Below are 14,210 nucleotides of genomic sequence, written 5' to 3' on the forward strand. Positions count from 1 at the left end.
TGCGTGCGTGCGTGCATGTATGTATGTATGTCTATACCACCTCACCTGCAGATAATCCACCACCACCCCTTCAAGCTGATCTTTTGAAAAAGAAGGTCTGTGCATGGAGCGCAAGGTTGGTAGCCTCATCTTCAGCTTGCGATTCTGACCTGCAGCACACATCTCCACTCATTAAGCCTCATCAAAACTAAAACAAGCCATTTCACATGCACAACGTGAAATAAGTTGATGTTAGCGCTCACATAATAATTGCTCGCATGAAGATGAAGCAGGTCATGTACACTTTTTAAGCCATGGCTCTGCAGGAGTCTGTCTGTCTGTCTGTACATTTGTATATCTAGCAAACCGCTGGATCAACACCAATAAATAAATATACTGTCTGTGTGTGTGTGTGTGTGTGTGTGTGTGTGTGTGTGTGTGTGCGTGCGTGCGTGCGTGCGTGCGTGCGTGCGTGCGTGCGTGCGTGCGTGCGTGCGTGCGTGCGTGCGTGCGTGCGTGCGTGCGTGTGTTACTATTTTTTCTTCTTTCGTTTTTATTTAGACAGGAAAGTGTAGGAAAACAGGCAAGCACAGAGGGGAGGGATTTCAAGCATCACACTTGTTTATAATTTTCATTTACTGACCTGCCCATACCCAGCCTTGGGACATTCTCTGCCTGAGGCCAGATTTCTTAAGGGAAGGGTCAACCAGCTCCTGGAAGTTGAGGATGAACATAATAACGAGTCCATCTTCATTTTTAACAGGGACCACATCAACCAGACATGGCCTGCAGGTCCCTATATAACAGAAAGAAGAAGAAATGTATAAAGTTTACCATAGGGGGCCCCCAGATTTGAACCATGGACCTCTTGATCTACAGTCAAATGCTCTACCACTGAGCTATACCCCCCTGGTGGCAGAAATTTAAGAACATTAACAAAATAACACCTAGTCACTAAAATAACAGATCTATAAGCGATAGACTGACTATTTCCACTTTTTGACATACCGCAAAGATATAAGTGGTTAAGTACATGAAGAGAGGTACAGTAGCATCTGTTATACATATGCTTCAGTTTTAGAATGTTGGGCTTTTTTTGCAATCCTCTTAGTTTTATTGGAAGCTTTGGCGCTTTCAAACAGTAGTAAAGGCCTTTTAGCTGCTTTCCATGACTATGTTTTGACCATGTGCACTTTATGAGGCCATGCTTTACAGGAGTGAAGAGAAGAGACTGTGAGGGTGTCACCAATCCTGAAAAGGAGAGGTGAAAAAGAGAGAAAAAGAGAGATTGAGAAATAACTACCCTCCACACACACACGAGGGAGAGGAAGTGAAATTGGAAGGGAGAATAATAGATAATTAGAAATATTGAAAGATAAACAGGGTTAATCTGCTATTCTTGAATTAGATGAACCACTTAAACCCTATATACTTAGCTAACTGGGATCCCCCAGGGCTCTATACTGTACTTGGTCCGCTACTTTTTTCCTCAACATCAAATCACTTTGCCGAAAACAGACGATCTACAAGTTCACGCAACTAGTTGTGAGTACTTGTAGATATGCTACTGTATGTATGTATTTAGTCTGCAATATGGTAGCTACATCTAAAAATAGAAATTGGCAGTTAAAGAAGATTACACACACTGACATACATGTACACACACAATAGCCATTCACACACAGCCATTCACACATCCACTTTGGCTAATTTATCTATTTTATGTCAAATAAATGAATAAATAGATAAAACATGCCACTGTGCAACAACAGCTGACTGTGGCTGAATAACTCTGGATATTAATTAGATTGTATCTACAGATTAAATCTCAGCCAATAAACTGCAGACCAACAAATAAATAAATGCCCAGCGGATTTGAGTTTGCACACTGACTGCACGCCTCTTGCCCAAATGGCCAAAGTAACAAAGACAAGAGAAAAATGGTTTTGATTGTTTTTGAAAATCTTTAAAAAAAACATTTAATCTATACTGACATGCCCAAAATAGGGACGCCAGAGTGTGGTTAATGTGGTAAATGTAAAAAGGTGCTGCCGATTGTCGAAGATTTATGCCATTGTGGTGAGGTTGACATGTTTGCTGGACTCCATCCTCTTGTGCATCTGCCTTGACGCCTGAGTGTCAGTGACAGATGACAGGAGGGGAACAGGAGCGGCAGAGGGAATAAACATGTTGTAGGTGAAAGAGGCCAAGCGCACTGAAGCGTATCTGCTTCAACATGCCTCCACACACAGGTCACACAGTCTGACACTGTTGGCATCACCGCGATTACGCGAAAGTGAAGGGACATGAAGACATCGAATACCTTGAGAGCGAAGGGAAGGCTCAGTGATGTATGCCTCGGCTGAGTTTATATGTATCACTGGTCTGGTCACTGGTCTGTCTGTATACAGTAAAATCCTGAGTGTTAATTTAACTCTGAGAGTGTACAAGTGTAACCAAATGGACCTGTGTTACGATCCTTAGTCTAGGGAATGAAAGGACTGTGACATAAGGTTGGCAAGTGAAAAGTAGTTTTATTGTTTTGACCTTTTTCTTTTTGTTGTTCGGAAAGTGACACAGATAATACAGTTTTTACATTAATACAAATTTAAACTTAAATTATATAAACTTGGAAAACGACCCCAGTGCAAAATCAATAAATGAATATAACAAACTAACCTATGCTTTGAAACCCCTACTTAACCTAACCTCTACCAAATCAAAATTACATTAATTCCCTAATCTAACTTCTCTAATCTATACTGAAACAAAATGGTGGCTGGTTCACAAAAAGCTGGCACTGGTGGTCAAACAAACTCCGAATTATGGTTAAACTTACTCCTTTAGAATCTCAACACTACTTCGGTAAGTTCAACTTAAACAGGGTGCAACTTGAATAAGGTGTCACAGAGCGCACAAAATACATGGGGCTACCAAACTTTTAGCACCCAAAGCATTGACTTCATATGGACAGCATGTAGCAGCACTGACAGCTACCACACACTGCCAAAGCACACAGGTGCTGCCAGCTATTAAGTAGGGGAGGAGGGCGTCCTCTGATTGGTCCATCACCTGATTGAAGGTCTCCTCCCAGCCAGGTCTTCTCCCATGCAGATCCTAAGCTGAATGCACTGCATGCTGAATGGACTACCAAATAACCTTGCAATAAATAATATAATGAAATAGAAAGAACCCTCACATGTAACAACCTGTAAGGAACCATTGGTTACAGTTGTACACACTCACTATCACTTATCATTGAGGATTTTACTGTGTACTCACTCACCCAGCAATTCTAATGTTCCTCCCCCATTAACATCTTTCTGTACTTCTTGACTTTCCTTATCTACAGCAACACTGATATAGATACATTCTTACATTCGGCAGGAATATCAGATCTAGAGGGGAAAAGGGGAGGGACCAACTATAGACCCCTGGGGGACACCCGTCAATCAAGTATATAAAGTTTTACTGAGGATTTTATCTCTGTTAGTACATTCACGCCTTCCTTTCTCGCCATGCCTTACCGTCTTTCGAGTAGTAGAGAATCTCCACCTTGCGCTCCTCAGAGCCCAGCAGAGCTTGTGTAAGTTGTCCCAGCGCGCTCTTCATGGTGCCGGGCCCCACCAAGAATTGGCAGGTGCAGGGCTGCTGCATGATCTCTGCCCTGGTGAAGCCAAACATCTGGCAGAAGCCCTCGTTGCAATAGATGATGCCGCAGTTCTTCATCTGGGCATTGGCGATCAGAAACTTGCGATCTTGAGAGGGAAGTGAAAGGACAGGGAGTGAACGCTCAAGAAGATGAAACTGAACTGATTTGTAAAGCCATCCGAACAGGGGCATAATTGCGGGGGCGGGGGGAATTGGGGGCCTGAGTTATCACAGACAGTGGCTGATGTGGTTCATTGCATGCTTTTAAGTGGGCAAAAACCTTGCTGATGGTTTCTGTCATTTGGATAATGACGGAGCGCACACCAGAGGCTGTCACTTAAGATCCAGGATTAATAGTCTTCCCTTGTTCCTGCTCAACAAGCAGCTGAAGTGGAAATAATGAAGTCCACCTTTCAGAAGTGATAATCCTATTAAAGGACTTCCCCAAGGGAATGAAGAGGAGCAGCACTCTCACACATTAAATGTCACAGTGCCGTCAGGGGTGTTCTATATTGATGCCTATGATGTGCATAGCACTGACAGTAACCAGTCCACTCCCACACCATGATGTAAACATTGCACAACCAACATGCTATTTGTTCGAAGGCTTTTAGTATAAGAGCTGACATGAAGGGAGATCACATATTGTAACACCTTTCTATTTTGCTTTTATTATCAACCAGAGAGGCTGGATTCAACAGTTCTCATCGCTCACTATCTAAACAAATGAGAGGAAAGGACTTGGTGATTTGCCCAGAAAAGGTGTCCCTCTGTTCCAGCTGCTCTCGAGTCCCTCTCTTTTAAAGTAAATGGGTGAGCTGAGCTCCTCTTTTGGAAAGCATCCTATTCAGATTCATTATCTGGAGCTCAGAGCAGAGGCACTGATCTCGTCACACCGTTGCTAAGCAGCACTGCTGGGGCACGTGCCTCACCTGGTCGTGCACGCGCATGCACTCATGATGGGCGTGCGCGCGCACACACACACACACGCACGCACGCACGCACGCACGCACGCACACACGCACACACACACACACACACACACACACACACACACACAGATATTTGGTGACATTGCATAATGAAACACCACAATATCTCTCGCAAACCATGAAAAATTTGTCTTTAGATTCAAACACTATTGGTCGAGATCTAATCAGACAAAAAACCTAAAGGCATTTAGGTTGGGCAATAACACTGTCTGTCACAAATGCATGGTGAACCCCTTTGTCATGAGGTGAAAACACTTCCTCCTAGACAGGAGGAGACCTAGGTTACTGTCGGTCATACTACTAAGAGAGTACTTTCATAAAAGTAAGTAGGATGCAGCAAGAAACAGGTGCTGTGGGGTCCTATAGGTATAGGTTTTGAGTGAAACGGACCACTAAGATTGTTGTTGACCAAAATGGCCTTAGTCAGACGAGATTACATGTAAACAATAGGGCTGGCTGGGTGATATGACTTCAAATCATTATCAAAATTATTTCTAACTTTTGCCTCGATTATGATTGATGAATGCCACAGTGGCTCGAAACGTCTGAGGAAGAGCCACTAGGCATCACAGTAACGGTGGTAATAAACCTTTGATCTTTTGTGTCTGTGCGGACTCTGTATCATGACTCTGGTCAGTATCATGTCAGTATCATGTCAGTATCATGTCAGTATCATGACAGTATCATGACAGTATCATGGTCAGTATCATGGTCAGTATCACGTCAGTATCATGGTCAGTATCATGTCAGTATCATGACAGTATCGTGTCAGTATCATGTCAGTATCATGTCAGTAATGACAGTATCATGGTCAGTATCATGTCAGAATCATGGTCAGTATCATTGGCCTATATATTGGTCATTATTTGACTTTTATGCAGCCGATGTGTACTTTATACCTTTCTGTTACATATATCTTGGTCGTGTCATTCTTGGTGAAAGTGTTCAAGAACAGTAGATCCACGAGCTCACAACGTATCGCTAGATCGATTCTTTTTGAAAATGTTGGTTAAATGTTTTCAAATTGATTAGAAAGTGTTGCACCTTTTGACAAAATATCGATCCGAATCGTTAATCGGTGGTCTAAGACTCTCCAAAATCGGGATCGGCATCGGACTCAAAATCCCGGCATTGGTCGGGTGTTTGTATCATGTCACAGGGCTGTGACAGGGCCTGACATCCCTGTGACAGGGCTGTAAACACGGCTGTGACAGGGTCTGTCACAGTCCTGTCATAGGCATGTCAGACCATGTCACGGGGATATCAGGCCCTGTCACAGCCCTGTGACAGGGATGTCAGGCCCTGTCACTGGGCTGTCAGGCTCAGTCACAGCCCTGTCACAGTGATGTCATGCCCTGGCCCCTGTCACATCAGGCCCCTCTCACACCACTGTGTGACAGGGATGTCAGGCAATGCCACAGGGCCTGATAGAAGAATCCCTGTGACAGGGCTGGTAATATGTTACCATGGTAACATGGTGCCATGGCAGGGCCTGTGACAGGGTCATGTCAGCCCTGCCATTCAGTGCCGTGAGGGGCCTGATACAGGGCCTGACATCCATATACAATTCTACTTTATACAATAATCAACAGGCTTTTTCTCTCTCCCTAGGAAGTAGGCTAATAATGACATAATATTCACATAGGCTATACGAACAGCCCAGTTTAATGTAAAATCTGATATTTGGAAATCAATTAGATGTTTTCTAAGTTATGCAAGCAACACAATATACAATACAAATTAAACTTACATTTAAATTGGGCGTGGGGGGGCGGTAAGGTAAGGGACCTGGATATTGGATATAGGGGCACCCGGGCACTGGCCCAAAAAACGGTTGAGAAACACTGATCTAATAGGCTACAATGCTACATTGGGAGTGAACACAAGATGACCACAACACCTAGTTTAAGCCTATGTCAACGCATTAATGAACCACTTGGTGAACAGTAGTGCCTTATATCTTATCACTGATCAATACTTAGTCCCGCTATTCGCTATAGCCTAATATCAATTGGAAAAGTCCCATTTTATGCAATCTTAGAAATATTTGATAGGCTACACCTCACTACTACTGTGCAAATAAATAAAATAACACACACACACACAGGCCTATTATAATTTCACACTGAAGTTGATATATTACACTTATATTGTATTATTTTAAGGCAATGAAAGCATCATCCATCCTGATGAAAGGACCGTGACCCGTCATAAAGTCTCACTATAGCTCACCAACTTCAAAAAACAATAAAAGTGACGATGTAGCTACAGTAAACAGTAAACAATAAATAGTACACTAACACTTACTTTGCCCGTCGAATTTCCGGATAATGGTGTCCAGATAGGTGTTCTGGAGAGCAACATGACCGCGTCTCACAGGCATTCTTACGCTGGAAGAAAACACTTCTCCGACACATTAATCTAAAAAAAAAACGCCTCTCGAAACAGATTAACGTGCAAATGTTCAGAGAAAGTCAGGCAGATCTCTTTCCAGCGGTGATGCGCGTAACAGCAGATGTTAAAACGAGCGACAAGTGAGATGCTGGCCGGCCGCAGCGACGACTGGTTGCCAGGGCAATGGGGCGCTCCACAGGCTGGAGGATGGACCGATAGAAAAGTATCGAACACACACACACACACACACACACACACACACACACACACACACACACACACACGTGCGTCAACCGTAGCTCCGTTCCGTCAGCAGAAATTGGACTTCCGGTTTTCGACCTAGCAGAAATAAGGGTTCCGGTTGCCTTCAAAATAAGATCGTGAATTTTTTATGTTTTTTAAAAGACACAAATCTAATTTAAAAATACATTTATGATGTATGCCTTTTAAATGGCTCATACTAAAACACTTCTAAGTGGCAAGTTTTAAAAAAAAGACACAATTGTATTTAAAAAATACATTTATGATGTACAGTATGTCTTTTTAAATGGTTGTTCCAGTTTGAAATTGGCTATTGACCCCCATTAAATGTGCACTTAGCACTGTTTTGCACTTTAACTGGATATTGATTTGTGTGTGTTATATATATATGTATTGTTTTTGTATTGTTTGTCCATTGTTGTAATAATGCTGACTCTAGGCCAGGTCACTCTTGGAAAATGATGATGATATAATATTGTTTATTGCAGAAGCAAATAAACAATGATAAAAGAGACCACAAAATATGCTACAAATAATAATAGTAGATAGTGCAGGTGAGATTAAAAAAAAAGAAGAATTTGGGGTTTATAAAGTTGATCTCACCTATTTAAAAACTAAAATACAATACAAATACAAATGTAATCAGAAAAAAATAATTAAAAATGTATATTATTTAACAACATATATACAACATGGAAACACAGCATAAAAAAGATAGAGGACAGAAATATTAGTAAATTTGTAGTTTGTGTGTGTGTGTGTGTGTGTGTGTGTGTGTGTGTGTGTGTGTGTGTGTGTGTGTGTGTGTGTGTGTGTGTGTGTGTGTGTGTGTGTGTGTGTGTACTTCTCCATAACTGAGCGCCCATAAACTTGATAGAAAATGGATACAGACCAGTACAGAATGCTGGTGAACATTTGAGAGATAATTTGTAAAAAAAGGAAAGTGGCAGGCCGCCCAGTGCGGCCTGAGGTAAGAAAAGTGCCATTTTCAGACAATACTGGACACTGGACAGGAGACGGCTGTTGGCGCTAGCACTTTTGACATACGCACACGTTCAGGGAGACCCCCTCTACAACGCCACACTCGGCGCTAAGCGGAAGAGATGTAAAGAAAAGTATGGCGGACCGTCCAGTGAGGTCAGAGGTCAGAAAAGTGCCGTTTTCAGACAATAGTGGACACTGGACCGGAGACGGACACGTGTGCCAACACTTGTGACATACTCACGCGTTCGGGGAGACCCCCTCTAGAACGCCACACTCTCCGCTAAGCGGCACAGGTGTAAAAAAAAGTGTGGCGGACCGTCCAGTGAGGTCAGAGGTCAGAAAAGTGCCGTTTACAGTGCATAGCCTATACAAATTGAACACTGGACCGGAGATGGACACGTGTGCCAACACTTGTGACATACTCACGCGTTCAGGGAGACCCCCTCTACAACGCCACACTCTCCGCTAAGCGGCACAGGTGTAGAAAAAAGTGTGGCGGACCGTCCAGTGAGGTCAGAGGTCAGAAAAGTGCCGTTTTCAGACAATAGTGGACACTGGACTGGAGACGGACACGTGTGCCAACACTTGTGACATACTCACGCGTTCAGGGAGACCCCCTCTACAACACCACACTCTCCGCTAAGCGGGAGAGGTGTATTTTGAAAAGTGGCGGGCCGTCCAGTGAGGTCAGGGGTCAGAAAACAGTCATTTTCAGACCCCCTCTAAAACATTTTTGAAATAGTGAAAATAGACGATTTGCATACAGATATACGTCAGAATCACTTGTCAGTGCACATTGTGCAAATAAGTGTCAATTGGTCACCTGGTAGTACCAGGTGACACTTTGCCGACTGGGACTGTACGTGTGGGACTGGGACTATTTTAAAATAGTTAAAATAGGCGATACAAGCTCACAATGCGATTTACAAAAAAAAACGGCACTTTTCTGACCTCTGACCTCACTGGACGGTCCGCCACACTTTTTTTTACACCTGTGCCGCTTAGCGGAGAGTGTGGCGTTGTAGAGGGGGTCTCCCCGAACGCGTGAGTATGTCACAAGTGTTGGCACACATGTCCGTCTCCGGTCCAGTGTCCAATTTGTATAGGCTATGTACTGTAAACGGCACTTTTCTGACCTCTGACCTCACTGGACGGTCCGCCACACTTTTTTTTACACCTGTGCCGCTTAGCGGAGAGTGTGGCGTTGTAGAGGGGGTCTCCCCGAACGCGTGAGTATGTCACAAGTGTTGGCACACGTGTCCGTCTCCGGTCCAGTGTCCAATTGGTATAGGCTACGCACTGAAAACGGCACTTTTCTGACCTCTGACCTCACTGGACGGTCCGCCACACTTTTTTTTACACCTGTGCCGCTTAGCGGAGAGTGTGGCGTTGTAGAGGGGGTCTCCCCGAACGCGTGAGTATGTCACAAGTGTTGGCACACGTGTCCGTCTCCGGTCCAGTGTCCAATTGGTATAGGCTACGCACTGAAAACGGCACTTTTCTGACCTCTGACCTCACTGGACGGTCCGCCACACTTTTTTTTACACCTGTGCCGCTTAGCGGAGAGTGTGGCGTTGTAGAGGGGGTCTCCCCGAACGCGTGAGTATGTCACAAGTGTTGGCACACATGTCCGTCTCCGGTCCAGTGTCCAATTTGTATAGGCTATGTACTGTAAACGGCACTTTTCTGACCTCTGACCTCACTGGACGGTCCGCCACACTTTTTTTTACACCTGTGCCGCTTAGCGGAGAGTGTGGCGTTGTAGAGGGGGTCTCCCCGAACGCGTGAGTATGTCACAAGTGTTGGCACACGTGTCCGTCTCCGGTCCAGTGTCCAATTGGTATAGGCTACGCACTGAAAACGGCACTTTTCTGACCTCTGACCTCACTGGACGGTCCGCCACACTTTTTTTTACACCTGTGCCGCTTAGCGGAGAGTGTGGCGTTGTAGAGGGGGTCTCCCCGAACGCGTGAGTATGTCACAAGTGTTGGCACACGTGTCCGTCTCCGGTCCAGTGTCCAATTGGTATAGGCTACGCACTGAAAACGGCACTTTTCTGACCTCTGACCTCACTGGACGGTCCGCCACACTTTTTTTTACACCTGTGCCGCTTAGCGGAGAGTGTGGCGTTGTAGAGGGGGTCTCCCCGAACGCGTGAGTATGTCACAAGTGTTGGCACACATGTCCGTCTCCGGTCCAGTGTCCAATTTGTATAGGCTATGTACTGTAAACGGCACTTTTCTGACCTCTGACCTCACTGGACGGTCCGCCACACTTTTTTTTACACCTGTGCCGCTTAGCGGAGAGTGTGGCGTTGTAGAGGGGGTCTCCCCGAACGCGTGAGTATGTCACAAGTGTTGGCACACGTGTCCGTCTCCGGTCCAGTGTCCAATTGGTATAGGCTACGCACTGAAAACGGCACTTTTCTGACCTCTGACCTCACTGGACGGTCCGCCACACTTTTTTTTACACCTGTGCCGCTTAGCGGAGAGTTTGGCGTTGTAGAGGGGGTCTCCCCGAACGCGTGAGTATGTCACAAGTGTTGGCACACGTGTCCGTCTCCGGTCCAGTGTCCAATTTCTATAGGCTATGCACTCCATTGAACAACATTTATCCATTTAGATACATTTTTTATCTTTTAAAAAACGTTTTTGTTACACAGAAACATAATATGTGTTGTATAGCTTCGTTTAAATGCTTAATTTATAGTTTTAATGTGCAAATGAACCGTTTTTCAATGGTTTTCAATGGTTTCTTTTTACTCTAGAGGGTACTCTTATTCTGAAGGGATCGTCAACCGGAAGTCTTATTTCTGCTCCGTTATTTCTGCTGACGGAACACAGCTGTCAACCGTCAAGACAATTGAGACAAGTCAAGATCTACGTCTACCGATTAAAAGAAGAAAGCTGTTTTTTAAAAAAAAGTTCATAAAAAAAGAGACAAACTGCCACGTTGACTAAATAAGCAACACCGAATAAAACACACGCAAAGTGACTGGGGGAAAAACTAGGCCTACTTAAAGACCTATTGAAACTGTCCAGGGTCTCTAGGCTATACGTATTGCCGACAACGTTCAAAAGAAAGAAACTGCTTTCGGAAAAAGAAAAAAAAAGTGAGCCGAGACATGAAACGAAGTGATTCCCAGTTTGTTATATCCATCCAATTAGCTTTATGCCATATGGCAGCATTTCGCGAAGCTTGAATAGCGAGCGATGCGGACAATAGGGAAGAAGCGTTCGAGCGCCTATTTGGTAGAGTCACACTGATCCTCACACCCCCAAACCGCCCTCCCTCGTTTTGACAAGTGAGAAGTGAGTAGTGGTAGAAAAAGTACTCACGTTTTTTACTTCAGTAAAAGTATCAATACTGCAATGTAAAAAAGACTCTGTTACAAGTAAAAAGGCCTGTGTTCAAAATGTCACTTGAGTAAAAGTTAAAAAAAAAGTATTGGCATCAAAATATATTAATACTAGGCTACTTAAAGTACTAAAAGTAAAAGTAGGCTAAAAGTTTTGAAAATAGAAGATTTACAAGCTGTTGAGGCATTGTGAGCTTGTAGATCGGCTATTTTCAAACAGCCCATGTATACAATAGGGCTAAAGTGGTTAATGTATGTTTTATAATATAATAATTTATACCTGCAAAGTAACTAGCAACTAAAGTTTTCAAATAGTAGTGGAGTAAAAATATAAGATTTGCCTCTGAGATGTAGATGTATAGTGTAGAAGTAAAAGTACTGAAAATTGGAAATAATAGGTAAAAAAAATACCTCAACATTGTACTTAAGCTACAATACTTAGTTACTTTACACCACTGCTCGACCACCCTCCCTCGTTTTGACAAGTGAGAAACGAGGCAGCCGCGACGCGCCTGACACACTGTGACACAGAGCAGGCACTCTCATCATCTACCGCTTCACTCCACATCACAAGAACCCAGGCCAGAAATAGCATCTTTCTCCACGGCTGCTATCACAGCCCTTTACCGTTTTAATCTCAATAATTGGCTGTAATAATACAGATGGTCATGTAGCGCGCGCACGTGTGTGTGTGTGTGTGTGTGTGTGTGTGTGTGTGTGTGTGTGTGTGTGTGTGTGTGTGTGTGTGTGTGTGTGAGTGACAGAGGAGCCTAGTTTTGGTCATAAGTTGAGGGAACATCAAGTTTTGATTGATTGATTGAATACATATTGACAGTTTGTAAAAAAAAAAAAAAACACACAGGAAAGAACAGTTCAAATACAAGGTCTGCTAAGAGGATTTTAACCCCAAGATGTCCTTTGTACTCAATTCATCGAAACATTTAATGACAGACAAATATACACTAGTATGCAAAACATCATATAAACAGTTTGGAGGGGGGGGGGGGGGGTATAGGCTTTTACTTTTTGAATTGCAGCCACCTGTAAGTGCCTTTTAGAGCGGTTTTGAAGGAGATTAAGGATGGCAGTAGCTCATTGTAAAGATGAAATTGCCCATCCTCATTCACTGGAACCAGTTGTTCAGAGCCTTGAAAATGACCGTCTCTCCATATTCATTCATGTGTCACACTGTCACACTGATTAATATAACGTATTTCGGAAAATCAAATCACAGCCCCTGATGATGTCCATGGCAGCTGAGAATGCTGGTGAGGCTTAACATAATAGACAGGAAAGTCAAACCCAGATAAAAGACGTTTATTGTATGTGATGACCATAAGGATTATATAATTTTAGCAATTAATCTAGTTACGATTCATCATTGCAGTACTGCTCTTACAAAAAATGAAACATGAAAGACAGTCCACAGTCTCCCCACACTGTAGCTCCCTTAGATGCAATGTATTGGCACATCCACCATATGTGCCAATACATTGCATCTAAGTAAGTTACAGTGTTCAGACCTTATTTTATGTTCTTGTATACTGGCTCCCCATGGGTTTTCAGTGTGAGCCAGGTTAGTTTAACATAAATCAATCATCATTGTGTTTATGTATAATGGACAACAACACTGAAAACTAATCTGTGGCGTGGTTTCGACAGTATTTAAGGATGAGAGGGAATGTGACTTCAGGCCTCGATGGAGAGGATGAGGTGATTGCTCTGTGTTTTGTCTCAATGGGCTTGATGAAATGAGGGCTAAAATTAACCAACAAGCCCACATGCCTTCCCATGACCCTTTGGTGTGAGGGCCAAGTAAGACAGGAATGTGTGCCAGAGAGGGCAGTAGACAAAGAGCCTTAAAAAAGTGCATGTGTGTATGTGTGTGTGTGTGTGTGTGTGTGTGTGTGTGTGTGTGTGTGTGTGTGTGTGTGTGTGTGTGTGTGTGTGTGTGTGTGTGTGTGTGTGTGTGTGTGTGTGTGTGTGTGTGTGTGTGTGTGTGTGTGTGTGTGTGTGCTGTACAACCCAGTATTAACAATAGAATGTAACACCATTGTATGTACATCTTTGCTAAAATCATGAAATGCATTAGCAGACTTAATTACGGTATCTATTCTTTGTACACTGACAACCTCCCATGACTGAATGTCTCCAGGACAGAAGATAATCATCAGTAATCATCACCATTATTGCCATGATGATTAGAGCACACATTATGTGTATTTTCAGACATGGAGGTCTGCAGCACTACCCGCAATTCTGTAATCCACAGGTATAGTTTCCTTTTAACACAACTGAACTGAGAGACTTAAAATGTGTCTTCATGAAAAGTACTCCTCTGAGGAAGCTGATGCACAACATGTCAGCTGTTCTCACCCCGTGCCTGCTCTGGACAGATAACAGGCAGGAAAAATACACATCTCTGTACCCTTGACCCACCTTTTACCTGATTCCCATTCTACTCTAAAGTGTTACCCAAACATTGGGTCCGGACTCATCCTTGGGTCGCGGGCCCATTTTGCTGTTAGCAGAATCCGTCTTGAGAGATTTGAATAAAAGAATACAAATAAAATTAAGACAATCCATAAATG

At 43.5% G+C, this 14,210-nt stretch overlaps 1 protein-coding gene across 4 annotated transcripts in view; it reads right to left on the reverse strand.

The window, feature by feature from the left end:
- Window positions 1-7,202, reverse strand: part of kcnh6a (potassium voltage-gated channel, subfamily H (eag-related), member 6a) — a 28,818-nt gene extending 21,616 nt beyond the window's left edge. For all 4 annotated transcript variants that reach the window (XM_084071453.1, XM_084071452.1, XM_084071451.1 and 1 more), the window contains exons 1-4: window positions 6,930-7,202; window positions 3,507-3,737; window positions 623-775; window positions 46-149 (exon numbers count right to left, since the gene is read on the reverse strand). In XM_084071453.1, the coding sequence (XP_083927579.1) occupies window positions 46-149; window positions 623-775; window positions 3,507-3,737; window positions 6,930-7,005 (564 nt within the window). In that variant the 5' untranslated portion in view covers window positions 7,006-7,202. The remainder of the gene's footprint in view (window positions 1-45; window positions 150-622; window positions 776-3,506; window positions 3,738-6,929) is intronic.
- Between the last annotated feature and the right edge of the window lie 7,008 nt (window positions 7,203-14,210).

This window comes from Gymnoscopelus microlampas, assembly GCF_963454915.1.
Source record: "Gymnoscopelus microlampas genome assembly, chromosome: 11".
Classification (NCBI taxonomy): Eukaryota; Metazoa; Chordata; class Actinopteri; order Myctophiformes; family Myctophidae; genus Gymnoscopelus; species Gymnoscopelus microlampas.